Raw genomic sequence first — 27,143 nt, forward strand, 5'->3', positions numbered from 1 at the left:
TATGGGGACCTATTTTGACCAAGGCATTTAATTCAGCTGCACAAAATCAATGAAATTGTAGCCATTTACAAAGCAAAAGGAGTAAGCACAGCCCTAACAAACACCATTCCAGCAGATCTCTCTGTCACTTCCAACTTTGAACTATGTCAACTTAGGATCATAAACTTTAAACAAAATATCTCAGAATGGACAGACCAATACAGTAACTAGCTAAGTGGACTATGAACATAAGAAATACCAAAACGGGACCTGCGGAGCTACGCAAGGATGCCAGCTTACTGGAAACCATAAACTGTGCACCTTTCTCTCACACTTCTTTATCCATCACACATGTAAGTGCTGCATCCCATAACACAATAGCCACCTCTAGGTGGTCATCACGCCCAACATGGAAACACTTCCCACACAGGATCAAAATAAAGGTAACATGCTTCTCACCAAACACCCTACACTGTGTAGCATGCTACTCAAGCTCTTCAGCGCCCCACATAAGGTTAGTTAGTAAAAGCTAAATAATTATTACAATTTGTGAGAATTTGTCTGAAAACAGGGCATTGTACACATTGAGATATGTCCTTCCGACTGTCTTTGCTGTACGCGTTCTTTGGTTCCCCATTGTGCTTGCAGAACGCCACACCCTCCTGAACCTTTCTGTGTCCCACTCATGGGTGCTGTTACATTTGTGAAATCATTACATAAACTAGGCCAGTCCTAGCCAAGTGTCACCAGTGTCTCACTGTAATCTGATGCAATGTCTAGCCAGGGGATGATTCCTGTCTGGTTATCAATAACTGCTTTGCAAAGTTCTGCTGAAAGAAGCTTTTCTACTTCAGACATAACATATATAGTGCGGTACTCTGTGCTCAGTTATTGCAAGCCATTGGTGAATTGTCCTCTTCTTTGCCTCAAAACACCAAGAAAAAACTGGGCTAATAAATATATTATTACTGTCTGATCTGGGCCTATTACTGCACAACATAGTCATAGAGGAGAAGTCTGCTAAAGAATTAATATGTATACTTTTAGACATTTATTTTATTTATTTATTTATTTTGTGTCTTTTATAAAGCGCGCAGCTATGCCAACGGGGTGTCCCGGCGCTAATTGATTGTGATGAGATCCCTAAAGAAAGAAACCTGAAGACAGGCAGTTACCGGCAGAAAAGAAAGGTTTTCAAAGCACGGCGGAGTTCCGATTCAGTTCTACTCCTGCGCAAGTTGAGAGGCAACTTGTTCCATCGTTGGGCAGCGCCCAACTCAAATGTTCTGCCACCAAATCTAGGTGTAACCAATAGGCATTTGAAGTTGGAACGAAGCGATCGAAGGTTGCAGTAAGGGCGAAGAATGGATCTAAGATGGGCAGATCCCTTGCCCTGAGTGGAGCGGTAGGCTAGTGTCATAGCTTTAAACTCAATGCGTTTGCTCATGGGTAGCCAATGCAGTTCGCGGAGGTATGGAGATATATGCTGTCGGCGCGAGAGGCCCCCAATCAAACGAGCTGCAGCATTTTGGACCATTTGTTATTGTTATTGTTAGTTTAGTTTGTATAGCGCCAACTCACCAGCAGGTCTCAAGACGCTTTCAGACCAAGAAAACACAACAATTTCCAGCTGGAAAAGGAATAGAATGCCTTGTGATTAAAAGGGCCCAAGGGCTTCCCTGAATAAAATAGTTTTCAACTGCTTTCTAAACTGTAGAAGATTGGCATCTTTACGAAGCATGTCTGGCAGCTTATTCCACAGCTGTGGAATTAGTGTGGAAAAGGATCTTCCGCCCTTTGTTGCCAGTTTGAAGCGAGGGCAAACCAACAGCTGAGCATCCGATGATCTAAGCGAGCGTTTAGGATTATAAGGCGTCAAACAATCCTTTATGTAGACCGGTGCTTGTCCATATATTGCCTTATGTGCTACACACAAGCTCTTAAACTCCACCCTCTGCTTCACGGGGAGCCAGTGAAGCCTGAGCAATAGGGGGGAGGCATGAGCTTTTCTGGGGAGCTTAAAGATTAAGCGTGCCGCATCGTTCATGACCACCTGCAGTCTCTTGATCAGACTGTTTGGGAGGCCTAAATAAAGGACATTGCCGTAGTCCAGTCGTGATATAATTGTGGTTGAAACTACCGTGTGCAGCATCGATTGAGAGAGAAGAGGAACTAGCTTACGCAATTGCCTGATTAGACCAGTGCATTCGCCAACTACCGTAGAGATCTGGGCAGACATTGACAGATCGCTGTCAATTTTTATGCCAAGGCTTTTTACATTTGCTACTGGTGTTGGAGTAGGACCAAGTTCTTGCGGCCAATACAAATCACCCCAAGGTGATGTACCAGTGGATACCACCAAGACTTCCGTCTTTTCGGGATTAATTTTCAGTAGGTTGACCGTCATCCAACTGACTGTATATCTAAGAACTAACACATGCGCCTGAGCCTTAGTAGAGTTCTCAATGCTAAAAAGCAGCTGAGTGTCATCAGCATAATTAAACACTCGACAACCCATGTGTACTAAAGACTCAATCAGAGGTTGTAGATACAGATTAAAAAGTAGTGGCGATAGTGCTGAGCCCTGCGGGACTCCGCACTCCACCATACCTACATCGGAGAGATCATCTCCCTGTTGAATCCTCTGTTGCCTCCCCGTTAGGAAGGATTCTAGCCACTTATAAGCTGCGCCCCTTATTCCCGAGCTGGCCACTCTTTTCAGGAGCAGGTCATGGCTGAAGTTTGTGACAAAGGCCAGAGGGTAATCCTAAATAAAGTCCATTCGCGTAATCTAAGTGGGAGATAATCAATGCGTGAACAATTGTTTTCCTATTGGCGCAAGGCAGATAATTGATAAGTTTTTTAAAGGTTTTGATCTTGGAAAAGCAGGCGGCAGAGACTGGGGACATAGGGTCTTTGGTGATAGCAAACTGCAGCTGAATGAACAAGCGGCTGATGTAGTATGAAACGTCATTACTTGCAGGATGTCTTGGGTTATTTTCTTGTGCAGATAACGCTGTGGAAGAGGTATATTTTACATTGTTGGGCCATGTATATGGGATTTTGAGTTTATTTGAAAGCTAGCACAAGGACGTCTAGACACAGATCAGAACAAGCATGTGGGTGGGCCTTTATTTATTTAAAATCAGGAAAGGTGTGAAAATTGTACAAGGCCCTTTACCTTTGTGTTCGGAGCAGTGCGCATTGTTCTAGTGCATTTTCCATCCTGGGGAAAAGAACGATCACAGCTCAATATTTTTCTATTACGTACAGTCACAGTGGTACGTACTGGTGATATTGCCAAGTGTCAAAAGTCAAGTCTCTTTTGGCATCATAAGTTCCAGGCATCATTTTGACATGGCGACTTTAGGAATGAAAGTTGAACTAGGTGAGCATGTGGCTACATCAAGAACACATCTTGTTTTTGCTAAAACTATGCTGTCTGCAGAACATACTACAAACAACAGAGCAGTGGTTGCCTATTCACAATACTGAGCTGTACTGTATTCACTAATCCCTCAGATTTTCTAAGTAAATAAATACATTAAAAACAGTGAGTGTCACCAAAACCAATTTATGGACTCTCTGGGTTTGCTTGTGGGCACTGAAGATGTTCACGATCTGGCCCCTAACCACCTTGTACTAGGGGATGAGGCTCCGACAGGCATGCTTTTCAAACCATTTTGATGGAATCTAAGATCATCAGTGTTTGGGGCGGTGTTATATGAGAGCATGTTGACTCTGGAAGCATCTCTATGCACAGTGGTCTTTGCTGCCACAATGCTGATATCCGAGCTTTCAGAAAGCAAAGATTTGTCCCACTCTTAATGGATGAGGAGGATATTCTGGTGGTGCATCTTGCCCTGGACTGAGACACAGCACTAAGTTCAGCTGTGAATCTGCAGCCCATTACACAGCAATATGCAGTAAACAGTGAGCTGAAGCCAGATTAAGTGAGCTTTACCCCAAAACAGGAGTGGAAGTGGTTCTTAAACATCTTGAGACCATGCAGATGGTCACTAAGTCATATTAGGCGGCTTACCATCATGGCACAGAGTGGCAGCATTCATCACAGAAGAAGGCTTAGTAGTAGGGTTGCACTTGTACTGTCAATCAATCAATCAATCAATCAATACATTTGTAGAGCGAGCTACTCACCAGTGAGGGTCTCAAGGCGCTGAAGGGAGAGGGGGAGTGGGGGGGGGGCGCAATTGCTCGAATAGCCAGGTCTTGAGGTGTTTCCTGAAGGTGAGATGGTCCTGGGTCAGTCGTAGGTGTGCGGGGAGGGAGTTCCATGTTTTGGCTGCCAGGTAGGAGAATGATCTTCCTCCGGTGGTGGTTCTGCAAATCCGTGGGACGGTGGCGAGGGCGAGGCTGGTGGAGCGGAGCTGGCGGGTGGGGGTGTAGATTGAGAGGTGGTTGTTGAGGTATTCGGGGCCCATGTTGTGGAGCGCTTTGTGTGCGTGGGTGAGCAGCCTGAACATTATCCTCTTGTTAACGGGGAGCCAGTGCAGGTTTCTCAGGTGGGCGGATATGTGGTTGTGGCGAGGGATGTCGAGGATGAGTCGTGCGGAGGCGTTCTGTATGCGTTGAAGGCGTTTCTGAAGTTTGCTGTGGTTCCTGCATATAGGGCATTCCCGTGGTCCAGTCGGCTGGTGACGAGGGCCTGGGTGACCGTCTTTCTGGTTTTGGTGGGGATCCACCGGAAGATCTTTCGGAGCATGCGCCGGGTGTTGAAACATGAGGACAAGACTGCGTTGACTTGCTTGGTCATCGTGAGGGAGGAGTCCAGGATGAATCCCAGGTTGCGTGCGTGGTCCGTAGGTGTCGGTGCGGTGCCCAGTGTCGTGGGCCACCAGGAGTCGTCCCAGGCAGATGGGGATTGTCTGAGGATGAGGACCTCCGTCTTGTCCGAGTTGAACTTCAGACGGCTGTGCTTCATCCATTCTGCGACCTCTTTCATTCCATCCTGGAAGTTGGCTTTGGCTGTGACAAGGTCTTTGGTGAGGGAGAGTATCAGTTGGGTGTCGTCGGCATAGGAGATGATGTTGATGTTGTGTTTGCGTGCGATGGCGGCGAGGGGGCTCATGTAGATATTGAAGAGGGTTGGGCTGAGTGAGGAGCCCTAGGGTACCACGCAGATGATTTTGGTGGCCTCTGAGCAGAAGGGAGGGATGCAGACTCTTTGGGTTCTGTCGGAGAGGAAAGATGTGATCCAGTCCAGGGCCTTTCCTTGGATCCCAGTGTTGTAGAGGGGGGTTATTAGGGTGCGGTGGCAGACGGTGTCAAAGGCTGCCGAGAGGTCCAGGAGGATGAGAGCGGCTGTCTCTCCGTTGTCCATCAGGGTCCTGATGTCATCGGTGGCTGCGATGAAGGCAGTCTAGGTGCTGTGGTTGGCTCGGAATCCGGTTTAGGATGGGTCGAGTGAGTTGTTTTCTTCGAGGAATGCAGCCAGCTGTTTATTGACGGTCTTTTCGATTACTTTGGCCGGGAAGGGGAGCAGAGAGATGGGGCCGAAGTTCTTGAGGTATTTGGGGTCCGCTGTTGTTTTCTTCAGAAGGGCGTTGATTTCTGCGTGTTTCCAGCTTCCAGGGAAGGTGGCTGACGTGAAGGAGCTGTTAATGACGTTCCGGAGGTGGGGTGCGATGATGGAGTCGGCTTTGTTGAAGATATGATGAGGGCATGGGTCGGAGGGGGAGCCGGAGTGGATGGTGTTCATGACGCGGGTGGTGTCTTCAGTGCTGATGGGGGTCCATGCGCTGAGGCTGGTGGTGGGGGTCGTTGGTTAGGTGGCTGGAGGCGGAGTCTGGGGTCCGAAGCTGTCGTGTATATCTGCGATCTTGCGGTGGAAGAATGTTGCGAGGGAGTTGCAGAGGTCTTGCGACGGTGTGATGTCGTTGTTGCTGGCGCTGGGGTTGGAGAGCTCTTTGACGATGCTGAAGAGTTCCTTGCTGTTGTGGGTGTTGTTGTCCAGCCGCTCTTTGAACAATGTCCTTTTGGAGGTGTGCATCATCTGGTGGTATTCGCGGGTGGCACTCTTGAGGGCTGTCATGTTTTCTGATGTCCGTTTGTGGCGCCAAGCTTTTTCGAGGGTTAGGCATGATTTCTTTGCGATTTTGAGGGCGTCTGTGAATCATGAGGTTTTTCTGTTGCTAGTCTTGCCTGGGGGTTTCTTCAGTGGAGCGAGGTCGTCGGCGCAGTTGGTGATCTACTGTGCGAGATTGTGTGCTGCGTCGTTGGTGTCCGGGGTGTTGACAGGTGGGTTCTGGCTCAGCGCTGTGGTTAGCTGGTCTGTGGTGACTTTGCTCCAGCGTCTGCGGGGGATCTGTAGCATCTGGTGGTGGGAGATGGTTTTCTTGCTGTGGTCGGTCCAGTGTAGTCCGGTGGAGTGGCTGCAGGAGACGTGGTTGCTGGCGGAGAAGATGGGGTCAAGCGTGTGGCCGGCGAGGTGAGTGGGCGTGTCCACCAGTTGCTTGAGTCTGAGGTTGGCGAGGTTGTCGAGCAGGGAGATGGTGTTGTTGTCGTTGTTTTTCTCCAGGTGGAAGTTCAAGTCCCCTAGGAGGATGTACTCTGGTGAGGCTAAGGCGTGCGGGCTGATGAAGTCGGCAATGGTTTTGCTGAATTGTGTCCGTGGGCCCGGAGGTCTGTAGTTGAGAGTTCCTCTGTGGGTGGTTTGAGGGGTCGGTGTAGATCTGGAAATGTAGGTGTTCGGCGGCAGTGAGTGTGTCTTCGGCGTTGGTCGTGACGCTAATGGTGTTCCTGTAGATGATGGCGATTCCTCCTCCAGTTTTGTTGACGTGGTCCTTCCGGATGATTTTGTAGCCGTCCGGGATGCCTATGGCGATGTCGGGGGCCGAGGAGGCGTTCATCCAGGTTTCCGTGAGGAAGGCGACTTCTGGTGCTGTTGTATCAAGGAGTTCCCAGAGTTCGACGGCGTGTTTGTGGACGGAGCGGGTGTTGAGGAGGATGCACTTGAGGTGGTTGTTATTGTCGTTGCTGAGTTCGGTGGGTGGGGTGCAGGTTCGGAGGCAGGTGAATTTGCATGCTTGGCAGGTTAAGGGTCCATGGGAGCGCCTCGGGGTGGCTTGGTGGTAGGTCGTCCTGTGTTGAGTGCGATGAGGGTTGCGGTGTCGTATCGCAGTCGGGTGTCCTGGCATAGGGTGGGGCCAAGGGTTCTGGCGCTGGGCGCGGTACAGGCGCGGACGGGAGCAGACGGGCTTGCCTTTGGCGTGCCTTTGGCGTGCCAGCGCTGCGCCCGCTGCGAGAGGGAAACCGAGAGGGAGGAGCAGCTGGGTGGCGGGAGCGGGGCGGCGAATGGGCTTGGTGGGGCGGGGCCGCAGGGAGGCAGCGGCGGGAAAGTGCAGCGGGGATGGACGGCTCAGCGGCGGCTGGGACCGCCCGGGTCAGGTAGGCAGGCAGGGAACCAAGACTGGCAGGCAGCAGTGGCGTGGGGGCGACCTAGCCTAAGAGCAGGGTCAGAGGTCGCTCTGTACCAGTGTCAAAGCTGCAAAAGCGAGCTCAAATTCAGCATTTGTCGGTTGCTCCATAAAAGCAAATACTCCATTTGATGCTGTTTTTTTCGGTTATAATCCGTGCTAAATGAAAACCAGAAACCTTAGGCTTATCCTAGAAATTAGTGCAGGTGATATTGGAAACATATTAGAAATTGGTGCAGGTGAGATTGGGTGTATCCTAGAGATTAATGAAGGTGAGACTGAGAATATACTGGAAGATGGTGAGGGTGGGAAGTAGGAGTATCCTATTGATTAGTGTATATAACGTGGGTGATATTCAGGAGACTTGTGTTTTGTGATTTAAAGACTGGTTGGGCAATATTTGTAATGTGCTGGGTGTTGCTAAGGGCTGTGTTGGAGCTCTCCAAATAGGTGGTGGGGGGAGATTGGAAATAAAGAAAAAACTGATCGTCTATATTCGGTCAGTGGGTTTGAAATGAACATGTCAGAGGTTCAGATTTGTGAGTGTAACAAAATTTGGAGCGATAGGATTGCAAATATCCAGGAGTTTGATAGGGTTAGTCCAAATATGTACAAAGAAACACTGGGCAATTTCTGTTTGTAAATGTATTCCATTTTTGTGTGGTCTCTCTACAGAGACAAGCGGGAACACATGAATGAGAGCCGATGCCTTCCTTGCCACCCGGAATGTCACCACCAAAATGGAACAGAATCCTGCTTTGGTTCGGTAAGGAATTGTGGGGGAGGAAGAAAGTGGCCCAAGGCCATCAACTAAGTATCACAGTGGGGAGAGCGAGAGAGAGTGAGTCAAAGTGAGTGACTAGTGCAAGGAACTAAGGGGTGTGTGCCTGAGAAAATTTTCTCCTGCAGGGACGGGCTTACAGGAAAATAGAAGTCTCAAAGAGCTCCTCCCCTTTTCTATTTGTATCTTATATATTTATGGGTATCTAGATAGAGCAACTTATTGTGTCCTGTGGTAATTTATGTTGGGTTTTAGATAAAATTATTGTCATCACAGTAGTTTGAAATATGTTCTTGTATGGAATATGTATATCACAGAATCGAAAGATAATTGTCCCGCCTTGGAGTCAAGTGGGTCTTGCTTGGTAAAAAGATTCAGCGTTTCGGCTGCTATCTGCTTATGCTTCCTACAATGTGCCCAATGTCTCACCCTCCTCAAAAGTAGCATCTTTTTGCATCTAAATGCAGCGCTGGACTCACATGAACGGCTATGCCCGAAAGGCCCCCAGAGCCTGTTGATGTTGGAGCAGTTACAGAATATGTCTGAACTCGATGGCAGAAAAAACAATCAAGGGGTGGGATCGATGCCCATGAGCATTGTAACACTATGTGACTCAAAGCTTTTTCGAAGATAAACAACTTGGAATGTCCAATCCCAGGACTATATTGAAGGAGTATAGAATGCTTGTGTATCTCCTGCCAACCTTTGCTTTGAACAGCCCTCCTCCCAAGATAAGGAAAGCAAGCACTTGACACTGCGGGAAAGAAGGTTGCGGTAGGGACAACTACCCACTGGCATGTAGCCAACCTGGTACGTTTGCTATCACAATATGACCGGTATCATTGGAAGGAAATGGAGGTACTCATACAACACCTTTCGTAGACCTATAGAAAGAGGGGTGAGGAATTTGGTCACAAAGGGGAAATCTATCTCTAACATGACCATAAGATGCACTCTGGATGCTACTGACACTTCATCCCGTAGTGTCAATACTAGTGTTCTTCTCCACCAGCATGCATGTCTCTGCGTCTCAAGTTCTAAGTCAGAGGTGCAGCAGCATCTTCTTAATGTCCTGTTCGATGTGGAACATCTCTTCAGATTACAAGTGAAGAAGAAGGACGCTGAGTTTATTAAGTCTATCTGGACTCTTAAGGGGATCCTTTCGTAGACACCAGGCGTTAGGGAGCAATAAGCCCAGGCACAATCATACCAATGACAGCAGCATGTATTTCACGACTTCCACACAAGCAGGGGTTACTCACAAGGAAGATTTAGGGGGAACAATGATAAGGGCAGCAGAAGAGGTGGCTCCTGCAAGGAATCCCCTTCTCCCAAGCACAGTCTCTCCTTCCATCCCCCCTGATAGTCCAACACCTGTCAGGGAGGATAGCGCAATACACCGCCTCTGGATGGAAATCACCTCATATCAGTCGCTTCTTGCAGTAGTCCCGGAAGGTTACTGCCTCAGCTTCAATACCATCCTGACACCACAGTGCCAATCATTTCACTCTTATCCTGACACCACAGTGCCAATCATTTCACTCTTTTGCAAGAAGAGTTATCAGCCTTGCTCCAGTTACATCCTGCTGAAAAATTTCCATATGATCACTCTGTAGGCTGTCATTCCATTAGTTCAACAGGAGGATTTCATGCCTGATTTGATGTCAAAGATGCATATTTCCGCATTCCCACCCACCCTGCTCATTTAACATACCTACAGTTTGTGGTAAGTTGACAGCATTACCAATTCATAGTGCTGACTTTCTGGTTCACCACAGCCCCAAGGGTCTTCACAAAGTGTTTGGCAGTGGTGGCTGCTCATCTACATAGAGTAGGTGTTCACGTATTTCCGTACCTCAACAGCTGGTTGCTCAAGAGCACCAGCACACAGCAATCTCTAGACACACTCAGACAGCCTTGAACCTGCTATGCAGCCTAGGGTTCAAATTAGATGCCAAGAAGTTTCTTCTTCATCCTTTGCAGAATCTGCCCTTTCTAGGATGAATTCCGAACACTGTGGAGTGCATACCCCAATCTGCAGAGGGTTATTGCATTTCAGCAACTGCTACCTCTTTTTCACACCACTCACCCAATCATTGTAAGAATTGTACTGAAGCTCCTAGGTATGATGGCATCATGTATGGCGCTTATTTTTATATGTCAGGCCACAACTATGCCCACTTCAGCAGTACATCACCGGTCAGTGGTCACAAGTGGTGGGTCAAGTGGAAGATCTAGTGTTGATAGAAGCCAGCATTCAGCGCACTCTGCAACAGGGTAACAACAACAATTCTTTGATAGTCAGGCCTTTTGTGAACCCTGTTCCGAAGGTGACCATTACTACAGTCACTTCATTTATGGGGTGAGGCACACATATAGACTGTATGGCTGTCTAGGGCAATTGCACCCCCTTCACCAAGGAAGGCATATCAATTACCTGTAACTCCTGGCCATTTTCCTGAACTCAAAGCATTCTACTCCATATTACAACACAAGACGGTACTTGTATGCACAGACAACATGATAGTAATGCATTAAATACAAAAGCTGGGGGGAACACTCACTCCCTTCCTTTCAGTATTGTCACAAAGAATTTTGCGCTAGGTAACTGGACATCAGATATATCTTCTGGCAGAGTGTTATACGGTTCCTACGAATCTAGTAGGACTGTGTATTTAGAACAACAAAACGTCATAATACAGAGACTGAGTCTTCTTATATAATCAGTAAATGTTGGTCTCTTTTGGCTGGCTCACAGTACTGCATCTAAACCCCCAACCTTACAGAGTTATAGATGTTATCCAATGAACCTGTCAGTGTTGTGCTCCTCTAACAGATTTCAGCTCAATATTGTCCTTCCAATATTCATAACCTTTTATGGCTAGTTGTGAAATAAATTAATTGGAATAAATTCATTTTGATTGCGTGAGCATATTTTTCTTCGCTGGCAAAGGTGTAAGCTTATAAAAATAAGAAACCGTATCTGCAGGGACGATTCTAATTCAGATAGCATATTAGAAATAGTCATAGTATCCCATTCGTCACAAATGGATCCGGGGTAGAGAATTTCATCCATGGCAACTTTAAAAACAAATGGAGTTTGCAATGTTTCTGTTGGACCAAAAGTGTCATAAGGAATTTTATGCCAAACAATAGCATCATGGACAGGGAATGCAGTAGTGTTCACCAGGGAGAAGTCTCTTCAGATCTTGTGTGAAGAATGGGGTGTAAACACCTCAGCTACAAGTTCTGGTGAAATACGATTCAATAGTTGAAAGACAACTGTAATAAACCCAATCCAGAGGGAGAGAAGAAATAAGAACAAAAAATTCCAACAGTAGGACCATGGAAGAATCAGATGAGTCTGTTTCAAAGGAAAAATACATGTGCAACATGCAAGGAAGTATGCAAAGAGTAAGAAGAAAAGTCATAAATATCGACAAAATAACCAGAGGCAGTCTGAGTAAAAACATGGACCTCCGCGGGCAAAGAAGAGCAGTTAGGCACCTCAATAGGTGGTTGATAGTATAGAACTACATTGCAAGGAGCAGCAGTGGGAAACTGCAAACTTGTGTTAAAAACACATCCTGTGTTATCATCATTAAAGGAATGCTTATTTCCTGTAGAGGAATTTTATGCAGTGTAGCGAGAGGTGACAAGAAACTACCCAGAAACACTTGTGGCCTGCTATGGAGAACCGGCTCCATGGTACAGCTTCATCTAATCAATTGAAATAGTCAGTTATTTTTACAATCAGCGAGCAAAATTACAGTTTGAGTACGTCTAGCAGCAAGGACAGATCGTTAGGACGGGTCATACTCTTTTTTATCTGCAATCTTCACTCGGACTAGAGCCCCACATTTTGGAATCCAGCCAGAAACCTCTGGTTGCTTCTTCACTTCATCAGTTGCAGAAGGTTTAGAATTCAAATTGGAGTGTTCATCTTGGAAATCTTGTAAATCCTGTAATTCAGCAAAACGTTCATTGATATCAAAGGGTGCATCTCCAGCCACTTTGGCAGAGTTGTCAAGATCTGGAACATACATTGTGACCACGAAGAGTGTTTCGTAAGGAGTCTGATCTCCCAAAAACTTCTCATGGCACAGCTGTCCCGGTCGGTGTCGTCTCGCCCCCCCCACCCCCCGGCCTGTTCATCAATGGCAGATCCCTCTACTGTCTGGTTCTGCCATCGATCGCACTCTGGGGTCTGGGGCCATTGTTCGCCGCTTGGTAAGTTGAGGCGCTTCTCCCCGAGGTCTTCGACCTCCCCTTCTTCTGGTAGGGGCGCTGGTTCCCAGAACATTCTGGACGTGCACGCCTGAAAGTCGTCCCTCCTCTATCCACCCTTCCTGGGTGTGGGTGCGACTCGGGCCCAGATGGAGGCATATGCTGCGGCTAGTCCTCCCTTGGGTCCTCTCCTGTTGCTGGGGCGTCCTCGGGGCCTCTGCTTCTTGTGGGGTCCTCGATGGACTTGCCGGCGTGTTCACCCCGGGCGCCAATTGAGCCTTTGCACCATCAGGAACTTCGGAGATGTGGTGTCGTTAGGGCGTGGCCCGGCTGGGTCCCCCTCTACGGTCCACATGGAGTTGTTGGGGGGCGGCCCACCTGGGTCCCCCGCTATGACTCATGAGCCCTCTGCCATGTCACATAGCCCTGCTGGGCTCCCTGTGGCGCCGCAGGTGGTTGTCGATGCTCATAGCCTTGCCTTGAGCACACCCCGGGCTTCTGGCAGGCGGGCCTCCTCGGCTCCGCCTCCGCTTCTTTCCCCAGAGTCGGGGCCTGTCTTGGAGGAGGCAGAGTTGCCTGGTCGGCTCCGGCGCCTTATCTTTCTTCGGAAGGGGAGCTTGTCATAGTTTTGGCGCCGGACGGCACCGACTAGACGCCAGATGCAGCTGAGTCGGCGACTGACGAGGTACGATCGGCGCCATCACGCGTCGTTGTGGACTCTTCTCTAGAGGCCTCTGGAGAGTTTCTGGCGCAGCCCTCTCGCCCGGCGTCGCCGCAGGTATTGTTGCCAGTGCCCCTTTGGAATTTGGGGAGCCTCATCAGGAGCTCCCAGATCCGGCAGGCTCTTCACCTCCTCAGGAGCCATATCAGGATCCTCATTCTTCCATGGGGCTCCCTTACGTGGGGCATTGGTCGCTTACAACCCTCCCCCACTGATGAGCTGTTGTCCCGTCCGCAGAGGGCTACCGAGGCTGGTGCAGCTTTTTTGCGAGTAGTCTCATTGGCCACCCGCATTTTAAACATGCAACCCCCTTCTGCCCCTTTACCTATGGACCCCTTGCTTGAGGTTCTTCACCGTGGGTCCGGAAATGTGGAGCCGCTTCTACCCTTTGAGGCTTCACTTTATGATGACGTTTTTGGGTACCTGGGTCCGATATGCTTCGGGTGACCCATTGGCTCGTTCGGTTTTGCACTGCCACACCCAGCTCCACATGATCCTGTTTCTCTTTTTGTGCACCCTAATGTGCAGGGGTTTGTGTTGCAGACTGCCTTTCCTTCTCTGCCCCCCCTAACACTTCCTCCCTCTCGGGAGTCCAGATGGCTTGAGTCGTGGCGTAGGAACATCTTTGCATCCACTAGTGCGGTCTTACGGTCCTTAAATACAGTGTGTGTTTTGGGTCGGGCTACCTCTTCCCTGTGGACTCTGCAGAGTCCTTGCTTTCTGCTACCTCTGAAGGTGCTTGTGTCGACCTCCTTCACCTCCTTAGGAAAGGCCGCGACCTTGCCAAATTCACAATCCACTCCGCCTTAGATACTGCGGATTCTTTGGGCCGAGCTATGGCAGGCTCTGTTGCCTTAAGGGGTCACGCTTGGTTGCGAGACAGAGTCTTCCCTGAAAATATCCGGGAGCGACTGGTTGACTTGCCCTTTGATGGGGTTTTGCTGTTTGATGCTCACGCCGAATCGGTGGTTCACCGGCTCCTTGCAGGCTTTTGACCTCCCACTTAGGTCTTCTTAGACTATCTTCCGTGGTGGTACCTTTTCATTTCGCATCCTTGACAGATGCGCTCTGTGTTTAACATGGGCAGTGAGCCTTACGTCTTCTTTTTATGTGATCAAGGGTGTTTTCCCTTTTATTGGCATCCCTTGGATGCGTCTTGCTTTGAGCTGCCTGTTGGCCTGGTGTGGCCGTGTTCCACAGGTTGCTGTGTCTGGTCCTCGGACTGTGGTTTTGAGCCGGTGGCTCAGCTCGATAATGTCTTACGGCTCGGAACTCAGGTACATGAGTTCTGTTCCTTGCTGCGCTCTTTGGCTTGGCTTATTGCCCTAAGAGGTCTTCCTCCATTGTTTGGGGTATGCATACTCCTTGTGGGGTTCCATGCGTCGCTTGATGGTCAAATTGTACAGTGTTTTATGCTTTTCCCTGGTGCCATCTGCTTACGCCATGGTCATCCACCTTGGGAGGTTTCATTGTCTCCTTTTCAAAAATGGCCCCTCCCTGCACTTACTGTACTAGGTATGATCCGGTATGGACATGCTCCTGCTCCTGGCTAGTGCTGTTGCTACATATTATATGTTTATACCTTTCTGTATACATGCGGGTTGCCTTGGTATTTCTTTCCCTACGTCGCCACCTCTTGTCGAGGCTGCGAGGTCTGGACCAATATCTCCGTGTGTGGGGGAGTTTTTCTGAGTTGTTGTAAGATTGCCCATAGGGTCCTCCTTGCTTCGGCTTCTTGGAGTGATATCCCAATTGTCATATGCTCCCTTATTGATGTTCGACTCTGTACGTGTCTTTCTGGAGTGTTTGTTCTCGGAGTCACATATGCTGACGATACTCAACTGATCGTCTCCGTGAACCAAACTATCACCTCCTCGCCTAATCTTGGGAAATGTTTAGTGGCAGTTAATAAATGGATGGCCAGCTCCCACCTAAAACTCAATGGTGATAAAACGGAGCTCATGATTCTTGGAAACCCAAACATCCCCTGCCCGCTACCGAACTGGCCCCCATGCATGGGCACCCAGCCTCAGTCCAAACCCCAAATATAGAGCCTGGGCATCTGGCTTGATGCTAATCTTAATTTCAATCACCAAGCAACGATCGTATCTGCCACCTGCTTCGGCATGATGCGTATGCTTAGAAAAGTACTACCACTTCTCCCCCCACAAGCCCGCAGGATCATGGTGCAAGCCATTATTCTGTCCCGTTTAGATTACGGGAATGCATTGTACCTAGGGGCTCCGGCCACTACAACAAAGGAGCTCCAGGTCACGCAAAACGCAGCAGCCCGCCTCCTGCTGGGCCTCAACAGGCGGGACTCAGGGACTGCTGCTCTAAAAAGACTCCACTGGCTACCCATCAAGGCTAGAATACTGTTTAAATCAATGTGCTTTATGCACAGGGCTATGTGGAAGGAAGCGCCAGCAATGATCTGCTCGCTGGCTACTCCATATCTCCCCCGCAGGTCCCTGCGCTCCAGTACAGCCTTTCTGGCCACTGAGAACAAAGTCAAACGTGCCAGATGGGGGGGGTCGCTCCTTTTCCTAGAATGCGGCCAAGGCATGGAATTCTCTGCCAGTCTCCCTGCGCGGTGAACCTAATCTCCTAAAATTCCGGAAGGAATTAAAAACCATCCTTTTCACGTAAATCACACTACCCTCACTTGCCCCCCAGTCACATTCAGCGCTACGAGGCCACCGGGTAGTCTGCGCTTAATAAAACCCATTTAATAATAATAATAATTCTGAGACTCTTATCACCTTTCGTTAATTTGTTGTTTTTGGCCACTTCCTTCGGATATGCCTTTTTCCAAATTATCAACTGCCCTTGTTAGCGATACGCCTGCAGGGCAGTTTTTCCAATGGTAGTGGTCATTGGCTCTGCCTGCAAGTCTATATTGTGGGTTGTTTCTCACTTTGGTTTCATACTGCCCGGTCGGCCACTCTCATACTTCTTGTGTAGGCCACTTTAAGGTCTCTATGGCCGTTTGCCTGCTGCATGTTTCTACCTGTTTCAGCTGGTTCAGAACTGATGCTAATTGTTCCTAATTCCCCTTTTTGGGGTTGGGTGTGCACTTGACGTGTTTCTTGTCCCGCCGGCTATCCCCAAAGCATTGCTCAGGTTCTAGCTCTTGCCCTTGGGCTTTTTACACCGGCTCCCTCGACTTCCTTCTATAGGCTAGTCTATTAGGCTCAGGTTGCATCTCTTCAAGTTCATTTCAAGCTTGGGTCGGTGTACACCTCGTGCGCCATTAAGCGGAGAGTGGTCTTTCTTCCTCGCTCTGGTATAGGGCTCATGATGTTCTACCTGTCATTTTTTTATAGGGGTATGGTATAGTGCCATTCTGGCATTTTTAGGATATCCCGTTATTTCTGTTCTTTTGAGCTGCTTAGATTGCTGACTGGCTGTCCGCCACATACCCCCCCCTTCTCCGTCACTCTGTTGCCAGATCGGATGCTTGGCTCTTTCTTTTATTCTGTCGCAGACCCACCTCCCTTTTGGGGTATGGCTCTGGTATGTATTCTAAGTTAAGGAATCTGCGGATAGATGTCTCTATCAGATGTACGAGTTACTTACCTTCGGTAGCGATGTATCTGGTAGAGACGTTGTCTAGCCGCAGATTCCTTAACGCCCACCCAGCCTCCCCGTTCTGCGAGGACCATGTCTAGTGGTGTTCTCCACTGGCCTCTTCAGTTGCCATTGGGTTATCTCTCAAGGGAATTCATATTGTTGCACTCCCCTGAGTGTTTCCATATACCGTTAACTTCTGCTGAGGGGCTTATTTCCTGTGATATGGTGCCTTTTGTTTCACGAGGATATTTGTTTTCCTCTCCAGTTACCTTCCCTTCCTTTTGTCTTCTCTACTAACTCGAGGTCCTGGTCTCCTTGTGGTCATCCTCTTTTTGAGGGTCTATTGTGCTCTGTTTTCATCCTCCGTTATTACAGGGAAAAGGCCAGTCTTTTCATACCTTCCTATGGTGGACTGTTATTCTTTCTGTGTTCCCTTCTTACTTGTCGACACAGTTCTATATGGTACTATCAGTCTATTTCTGTCTGTTGAGATGTTCTTCCCTGTTGCATTCGGGGAAGGGTCTTCGCTTAGCTGCAGGGCTCTTTCTCCACTCATATGTAGGCAGTGACTAATTCTGTCTTTTACGATGGTGTCTTCCACCATCCTCCTTCTTCATTCACTGATTTTTCATCCCTCGCACACTGTTCTCATACTTTCACAGTTTTTTGTTGGTGGCTCCGTATTGTGCCGCGGTAAGTTTCTCAGAGGAAAACTGACGTCAGCGCGCCGGGAGGGACTTGTATGACCTCACTGACGTCACGTACATGGACGACGTCTGGGCGGGGTCGTGTGGCGCTTTCCCCTGGCTCCAGAGGTGCTGCTGCAAAAATATTCCGGATCCAGTCCGACGCCTAGGGATATTCTAAGTTAAGGAATCTGCGGCTAGACAATGTCTCTACCATAAACATCGCTACCGAAGGTAAGTAACTCGTACTTTTACTTGTACGTAGTCATTAGTTTGTCTCACCACAAGATACTCTTGAAGAGTCTAGTGAACTATGGTGACCTCTGCTGCGCTGTCGAATAGGGTTCTCGCCCACAACTTGTTCCAAAGAGGAGTTCTGAGTATTTGTGGCATATTTAGTGGAAATTCCAACCACTTTCTTCTTTTTGAATTGTATTTTTGTTGTGGAAGTTTCTCTTCCTTCTTTATGATAAAGTCAGAGGAGCTCTGTGAGTCCGTTTCCACATGCTCTCCTGTCTGTGGTCACCTCTCCACCCCCCCTCTGTGACCATCAGTCTGCAGAGTTCTGAAGGGAACGAGAAAGACGTGTATCAGAATACTGATACCTAGCAGGCTGTTTAAGGGTATCATGGGTAGGTAGATTATAAAGTTTTTCAGAAGACTCCGGTTGCAGAGATCTGATCCTTTGTTTTGTTTTTGCTTTATTTATATTTTAATCCCAGTGTTTTTGGAATACTCAGGTGTCTATTTGGATTTGCTTTAGTCTATGGTTTATTAGGACTGGTTCCGAAACTGTCACGACCTATAGATGTATAGGTTTCAAAAATTAGTTTAAGATGCTCACAGTCTGCTAGTAGAACTGTCACAACAGCGTATTGCGAGAGAAGCTGCCTCGCCTTTAAAATTGCTTAAAATAATAGAGACACTGTAGCAAAGTTGCCAATGAGTTTCATTCCCAAGTCCAGGGTAGGGGCTGCTTCATGTCAGCCTGAATCTGTTTAAGGACTTAAGGTAAAACAGCAATGGACGGAGTACTGTGGGTGATGGTATTGAATGCTGCAAAAGCAGTACCCCACGTATTACACTCCTTCACAAAGGGTACCATACCAAGTGGAAGACGCATTATGAGAATTAAAAATGTATCATGGGGTTCCATATGGGGAAGCACTGCCTCAAGCTATTTGTTTTTTGAACAGTCCAAAGCAGAATTTCATCTCACTTCTTAGGGACTTTATCCGTAATGGCATTAATGGTAATTGGAGTAATGGCAGGAAAAGCTGACTGGGCCTGTCCAGTTTGAGGAACCCTTGCTGGAGCAGTAGTTAATGTACGCAGAACATACTGCATCAGATGTCGACCAAATGGTTAAAAAGAGCAAGCGTGTCACACTGTGGATTAAGAAAAGGGCTATAGTCTGCCAAGATGGACCAGGTTGCCCCATCATTACTGAGAGGACCCAGTCTGACATTGTCTACAGTGTGTGGGAGGGTGCCTTGGGATCATTCAGTATGTCCCTGGTATGTTAAAGGCGTTTCTAAATATTCATAAGGTTTATATGCAGCCAAAACTGCTGTTTCAGTGTATGTGTGAAATGTGAGCCTATTGACATCGACTGCAGGAAAAGCAACCCAGAAATAAAAAATGTCACATCTGTATGGTTCATGTGCCTCAACCACAAAGGAATCTTCTCCTCCGCCAATGGCGGACCAGGTCTAGTTAAGTGTGCATATACTGCTTGCCTGCAATTAACAGGAAAAACTACAGTTGGTGCCATAATTAATAAATGGAATTCAAAGAAAGGAAAACACTATAGGGGACATTACTTTTAAATAATCTAGCTTGATTAACCTACAGACATAAATAGGTGCTTCCTATTAAGCTGAAGGAGGATCAACCCTTATCACCATGGACGTCTCTGTATAATGGTAATAAAGGAGCTTTGGGCATATGCAAGTAAACTACTCATGAGACCTATTAAATAGGTAACAGACCTAGAACGTTGGTAACTCCATGTTATGCGGTTCCTACGAATCTAGTAGGACTGTGTATTTAGAACAACAAAACTTCATACTACAGAGCAGTGGCCTAGCAAGGAGAGGGCGGCACATATTTTGGGGGCAGTGGCCTCCCCCGCTCTTCTTACCAACCGCCACCAGCAAACCCGCCACACTCTTCAATGCAGCTAGTCGTGGTGTACAATCAGAGGATTCTCGCCCCCCCTCTAACCCCTTCTGCCCTCCTCCCCTCGCTCTTCAATACGGCAGCCAGAGTGCCAGCTATGCCACTTATACGGAGACTCCCTTCTCTGGTTGAAGGTCGGGACAGCAGGACTACATGTCAGTCACAGCTCACAATGGTATCAGAATTCCAGGATGATTGCGGCGGGAAGTGAACCTCTCACCGACTTCAGCATGGAAACAATTTTTACAATAATACGGTAAGCCTATCGCACTGTGCCACAGGTGCAGAACAATGTTTTAATTAGACTGAAGCAGAGGAGTTGCCTCCAACTAGCACAAAAAAATGCATTGTGTTCTGAATTGTGCGTCTCTGGAACTAACGGTGCAGACTGCAAGGCTACAAGTTCTATCAGAAATAAATGTGTGCATAGTACGTTTCTTACAATAAATACACATATATTCCTAAAAAAATAATTTAGTACGCATACCTACTATTCTCTATACTTCACTTACACCTTTCACCCGCTGAGCGAAAAACAGTCAAAGGGTACAGTCTGTGCCTCTGCTACTGTAACACTAAAGGTAGAGTAACACGACATCTCTTTACTTAAAGCTTTTTTAAAGAAAAACAACTTGTAATGTCTGAGTCTAACACTACTTTACAGGTGTATTCAAAGCATGTGAATCTACAGCACTACACGCTATGAACAGATGCTTACAGGGTAAGTAAAATGTTCCTTTCACCCTGTGGTTATTCAGCTTAGGGTTGAGCTGCTGCTTTTAGGTTCATACTGTTCCAGAGTATGCTTGTGCAAGGCACATGTTAATTGTTGTACCAACATATTCTGTAGGTTATGTGGAAAAAGGGCAGGTCATATGTTGTCATTTCTTTTTACAGGGCGCCAGTCAGTGCATTTCTTGTGCTCATTATAAAGATGGGTCTGACTGTGTGGAGACATGCCCTAGTGGAATCAAAGGAGACACCTACGTGCCCTTCTGGAAATACCCTGATGAAGACGGCATTTGTCAGCTTTGTCCTACAAACTGCACACACTCGTACGTAAGAGCAAAGAGGCAGCAGGCGTTTCCCTATCATATGATAATGCTCTTCATTAGTTGTTCATTGAAATGAATCATCACTGAATATTCCCAATCCTGTCAAAGATCCTAGTGCACGTTTACAAGAGACTAAATATTTGTTCGAGGCATATGAGCTGTAGATTACACACTATGCATAGATGGCCACCTAGTGTTGGGGCCGGATGTTTGCAGTTTGGTTTTGTTGCAGAAAAGTCACGGGATAGGTGACTCCTCCTTTGGATGATACTGCGCATGGTCATCGGCTCCATCCCCAGATACTGTTTTTCCGCCACCAGGCTCAGATGTGTTTCCAGCGCTCCGTGTTGGAACCGATTTCCGCCGGCGCACAATCCTCACCAGAATTCAGTTTAGAACGCATTTGCAGTCGACGCTACTCTATCAACATCGAGGACTTCGATTCCGGTCGTCGTCGAAGGCCTTCGGGCCCAACTAGGCCTCGAATCAAGCTCATGGAAAGGACGCCATTTAAAAACTGTCCTCAATTTGGGTTGAAGTTTCCCCACACCGACCTTCATGAGGTGTGTAACCTATGCCTCTCCCCGGAGCAAGAGGCCAGAGACTGTTCTGCTTGTGCCTCCTTCCGCTCCAAGAAGACGATCCGGGACCGAAGAGCTCGGAGAACAATGGCTCGATCTTCAGCTCCGATTCCAGACGACATCTTCGATGAAGGCGTCGACGTCCCAGAACAACATGGCGTCAACAGCAACTCCAAGGCAGATGATTCCGATGTCGAGGAAGTCACTCCAGCGCAGCGGGTCGTAAATAAGACCGTCGACCCCGACCCTTCCTTGACAGACCCCAGAAAGGCTCCGGTCACACCCTCGCCCTCAGGCTCGGGTACACACCGAGACACTGCTTCTACTGCCCCACCTTCGGGCCTGGCTAAGAAGCTAACAAAGCCTTCAGGCGACTCGGGCTCGAGTCAACCTCCACACGGTGCTGACGCACACCTACCGGCACCAAAAAAGACACCATCGGTTGCCACGCCCACATCAAAACCATCTGCACCGAAACAAACAGTTACTACCTCGGCACCGAAACCAAAATCGGAGCCGAGCAAAGCTTCGGATCCAAAGAAACAGCCCGATCCGAAACCTTCATCGGCACCGAAAAAGTTGTCGGAGCCGAAAAAAGATTCGGAGCCGAAAAAAATCCCAGCTTCTCCTGTAAAAGACATTACCAAAGAACCAAAAGAAGCTCCTTCGGTGCCAAAACCTTCCTCCGCACCGAAAGATCACACTTCTGCAGGGGACTTATTTCACCCAGACCCTGCACAAAAGACTTTGGTGAAAGATCCAACTACTGGTCGACTAACTTTAAGTTCAAAGAAACGACCACTAGAAACACCAGCACCAGCTCCTCCTCCAAAGAAGAAGGACATGGCTACTTCCCCGCTAAGAGTGCCTTCCCCTTCTCCTCCACCTATGCCATTACCACATTCCCCTACACACTCTATCATACAACATGATGATAATGGGGATGATAGCTCTGATGACATAGGGGGTAAAAGTAGATGAATCATCTATTCCCCAAGGCTCACCTGACCCATGGAATGATTATAACACACCAGACGTTCCAAATGTCCCTCAAGATGACATATACCCCTCGAGGCCTTCCCACCAGAAGACACTATGGGCTTTAATCAGTTGGTACACAGAGCTGCGCAGTATCATGGGGTGGATATGCATACAGACACAGTAGAGGAAGACTTCCTACTAGATACATTTGACAATGCACAAAGATCTTCATCCATTTTACCCATGCTCAAAGGAGTTATTAAACACACCCCTGAGGTTTTCAAAGACCCAGTTAGAACTCGGGTCATTAACCCACGAATAAAGAAGAAATTCTCTATTTAATATATGCTGGATCTAACCTTCAGATCCAGCATATATTAAAGGCCCAGTTCCCCTAGACTCGCTTGCAGTTTCAAACGCATGCAAAAGGGCTAACTCACAAACGTCAGGTGAGGCTCCCCCACCTGACAAAGAGTCTAAACTCCTTGATGCGTCAGGATAGAGAACTGCCTCCCAAGCAGCAAACATGTGGCGTATCGCCAATACACAAGCATTATCGGCACGTTACGACAGAGCACACTATGATGAACTAGAGTCACTGATGCAGCACCTCCCTGATAAGTACAAAGATAGAGCTAATGAGCTTATCCAAGAAGGGAAAAATATTACCAACACCTCAATTCGTTGTGCACTTGACGCAGCAGACACTGCCTCCAGAACAGTTAACACAAGTGTTTTGCTGCGTAGACATGCGTGGCTACGCATATCAGGTTTTAAACCTGAAGTCCAGAGTGCTATACTCAATCAACCCTTTGATGAGCAACACTTATTCGGACCCAACGTAGATGTATCCCTGGAAAAAATGAAGGAGTATACAGACACAGCAAAATCTATGGGAGCCTTGCAGTCGCAGGCTCCCAGACGTTCATTTCGACGCTCATCCTATAGAGGTACCAACAGAGGATACGCTTCAGACACACCTTCCACCTCCTATAAAGCCCCCACACAATCTACATATAGTAAGGGCTACCAAAGGGGTGGTTACAGAGGTAACAACAACAAGGGCAGAGGCAAGACCAACAATTCCCGCTCTGCCTCCACCCCTACCCAATGACTCCCCTCCCCTTCCCCCGCCCCATTCCATTCCGGTCGGGGGAAGACTACAGCAATATCTACCAGCCTGGGAAAATATCACATCAGACAGGTGGGTGCTTCAAATAATCCAGTCAGGTTACTGTCTAGAACTAACATCCACCACCCCAAACATACCACCCAGACAAGACAGTGTCCAATGTCACAAGAACATTTGACACTGCTCAGACAGGAAGTGGTATCTCTCCTACAGAAAAAATGCAATAGAAACAGTTCCAAAGCATCAGCACAACAAGGGAGTATACTCCCTATATTTCTTAATTCCAAAGAAGGACGGATCTCTGAGGCCTATTCTAGACCTCAGACCTCTAAACATTTACATACAGTCAGAACATTTTCATATGGTCACACTTCAACAAGTCCTTCTGCTCCTGTTATAAAACGACTTCCTTGTCACTCTAGATCTCAAGGACGCCTACTTCCACATTCCCATCTACACAGCGCACAGAAAATATCTCAGATTTGTGCTAGACGGGCAGCACTACCAGTTCAAAGTGCTCCCATTCGGAGTCACAACAGCACCAAGAGTGTTTACCACATGCTTACCAGTCGTAGCAGCACACTTAAGAAGACAGCTGATTCACGTCTTCCCATATCTGGACGACTGGCTCATAAAAGCCAGCTCATACGACCAGTGTGTACAACACACACACCACAATTCTATTACTCCACAACTTGGAATTCACAGTAAATCACAACAAGTCACATCTGCTACCCTCGCACACACAACAATACCTCGGCACTACAATAAACACCCAATTAGCACTAGCTTATCCCTCTACAGCCAGGATAACAAGTGTACAAACGCTCCTAACAAAATTCAAACCAGAACACTCGCTTCCAGCTCAAGTGTTCATGCAACACATAGGAATGATGGCATCTTGCATATTTATAGTACCTCACGCAAGACTGCAAATGCATCCACTTCAAGAGTGCCTAGCAAGACAGTGGAACCAGGCTCATGGTCAATTAACAGACCTAGTGGTGGTAGACAGTCGGACTCATCGCTCTCTGCTATGGTGGAGCACAAAAAACCTTTCAAACGGCCGACCGTTCCTAGAGCCAGTTCCCCAAATAATCATGACAGCGGACGCGCCGCTCTCCAGCTGGGGAGCTCACCTACTGCATCACACCATGCAAGGCAGGTGGACACCGCAACAAAAGTTACTCCACATCAACCACTTAGAGTTGCTAGCTGTGTTTCTAGCCCTAAAAGCATTTCAAACTCAAGTGTCAGGCAAAGCTGTCTTAGTCCGCACAGACAATATGATAGCGATGTACTACATAAACAAACAAGGCGGGACACACTCTCTGCAGATCTCTCAGTTAGCACAGCAGATATGGAGATGGACAATACCTCTAAAGATCTTCCTCTTAGCCCAGCATGTCCCAGGAGTACAAAACACCATGGCAGATCTACTAGGTCGACAGACACAGCAGATCCACAAGTGTGAACTTCATCTGCAAGTTCTTCAACCGTTTTTCCAAACGTAGGGACAACCTCAGATAGACGTCTTCGCCACCCACAAAAATGCTAAATTCCCAAACTTCGCCGCCAGATACCCACACCCATTGTCCAAAGGCAATGCGATATGGATGAACTGGTCTGGACAATTTGCGTACGCTTTTCCTCCTCTCCCACTACTTCCATTAGTGGTATGCAAACTACAGCAACATTCACTAACACTCATTCTAGTTTCTCCAACTTGGGCCAGACAACCGTGGTACACCACACTGCTGCAACTATCTGTGGTGCCACACCAAAAACTAAGCCTATGTCCACGCCTATTAACGCAGAACCATGGAGAGATCAGACACCCGGACCCAGCTCAGCTCAACCTAGCTATCTGGCTCCTGAAGTCATAGAGTTTGGTTACCTTAACCTTCCTCAAGAATGTATGAACGATGTCAAAGAAGCTAGACATCCCACTATTATGCTGCTAAGTGGAAAAGGTTTGTGATATACTGTCAAAACAATCACATAAACCCCCTGGATGTGTCTATTCAACACATCATAGGCTACCTCCTACACCTTCAAAAGTGTAACTTAGCATACACGTCTATCAGAGTACACCTTGCTGCAATAGCAGCATACTTACAAAATAGACAACATCTATCTCTTTTTAGAGTACCAGCTATTAAAGCTTTCATGGAAGGGCTGAAAAGAATAACCCCTCCCAGAACACCACCTTCAGCAGTGTGGAACTTAAACATCTTTCTCACCCGTCTCATGGGGCCTCCCTTTGAACCTTTAGACAAATGTGAATTGCAATTCCTAACTTGTAGAGTAGCTTTCCTAGTAGCCATTACTTCTCTTAGAAGTGTAAGCGAACTGCAAGCATTTACCATTCAAGAACCTCTCTTGCAAATGCATCATAACAAAGTGGTTCTTCGTACTAATCCTAAATTCCTTCCAAAAGTCATTTCACCATTCCATCTAAATCAATCTGTGGAGCTGCCCGTATTCTTCTCGCAGCCACAAACAGTCGCTAAGAGAGCTCTACACACTCTAGATGTCAAAAAAGCGCTAGTTTATTACATAGAAAGAACACAAAGTTTTCGCAAAACAAAACAGCTTTTTGTGTCTTTTTCACCACCACATAAAGGCAACCCCATTTCAAAATCTGGAATTGCTAGGTGGATTGTCAAATGCATACAAATTTGTTACCAGAAAGCCAAACGTACGTTAACAATTCCTCCAAAAGCCCATTCTACGAGAAAGTTAGGGGCTTCTATGGCATTTTTAGGGAACATTCCCTTAGATGACATATGCAAAGCAGCTACATGTCTACACCGCACACATTCACAAAACACTATTGTGCAGATGTGCAAACTAAGCAACAAGCCACTGTGGGCCAGGATGTACTAAAAACTCTATTTCAAACAACTGCAACAGATATGGGTGGTCGCCGCTAAGGTGGGTACTGCTATACAATCTATGCATAGTTTGTAATCTGCAGCTCATATGCCTCGAACGGAAAATGCTACTTACCAGTATGCATCTGTTCTTGGAATGTAGAGCTGCAGAGTTACACATGCCAACCCCGCCGCCCCGGCTACCTTTATCTGCTCCAGTATTATCTTAATTAGATACAAATCACATGGACATCACTACCTCTTGTACAGCTCCATCACTTCCCTAATGGCGAAAAACAATCTGGGGATGGAGCCGATGCCCATGCACAGTATCATCCAAACGAGGACTCACCTATCCCGTGACTTCCAAAGACTTTTCTACAACAAAAACAAACTGTAAACATTCGGGCCCAACACTAGGTGGCCATCTATGCATAGTGTGTAACTCTGCAGCTCTACATGCCAAGAAAGATGCATACTGGTAGGTATCATTTTCCTTATGTAATTGAGGCAGTGTTGATATAACCCATTTTTTTCTAGGATGTCTACCTGGTACTTTGGCTGAATCTCATTTGTTATTTCTTTCATTTTAAAAAAGGGGGCGAATAACCTTTTCTCATATAAAAAATCTGCACAGTAAAAGTATTCCAGGATCCTGCATATGGGTAATTGGTTTATTGCTCATGAAATCAATGAAAATACCCATGCGGAGAATGAGGACTACTAGTGAATAACGCTTCATTGCATCTCTCCCTGTCTCAGGTGCACAGTTCTGGATGAATTAGGCTGTCCTGTGGATCAAAAACCCAGGTAAAAAATAATCCTGTATCACCTTAATTCTGCCTATAGCGTGCTTTATAACCCAGTACTGGGGACCAAAACATCTATGTTACCTTTGTTTGCATCTGCAGCAAAACATGTATACTTCTTCCAC

At 47.3% G+C, this 27,143-nt stretch overlaps 1 protein-coding gene across 1 annotated transcript in view; it reads left to right on the forward strand.

Annotated features, from left to right (window-relative positions):
- Positions 1-27,143, forward strand: part of ERBB2 (erb-b2 receptor tyrosine kinase 2) — a 377,312-nt gene that overhangs the window by 272,226 nt on the left and 77,943 nt on the right. The window contains exons 14-16 of the mRNA XM_086924358.1: positions 8,091-8,181; positions 20,482-20,639; positions 26,972-27,019. Of these exons, the coding sequence (XP_086780484.1) occupies positions 8,091-8,181; positions 20,482-20,639; positions 26,972-27,019 (297 nt within the window). The remainder of the gene's footprint in view (positions 1-8,090; positions 8,182-20,481; positions 20,640-26,971; positions 27,020-27,143) is intronic.

The sequence above is a fragment of the Lissotriton vulgaris genome, chromosome 5, assembly GCF_964263255.1.
Source record: "Lissotriton vulgaris chromosome 5, aLisVul1.2, whole genome shotgun sequence".
NCBI classification, from domain to species: Eukaryota; Metazoa; Chordata; class Amphibia; order Caudata; family Salamandridae; genus Lissotriton; species Lissotriton vulgaris.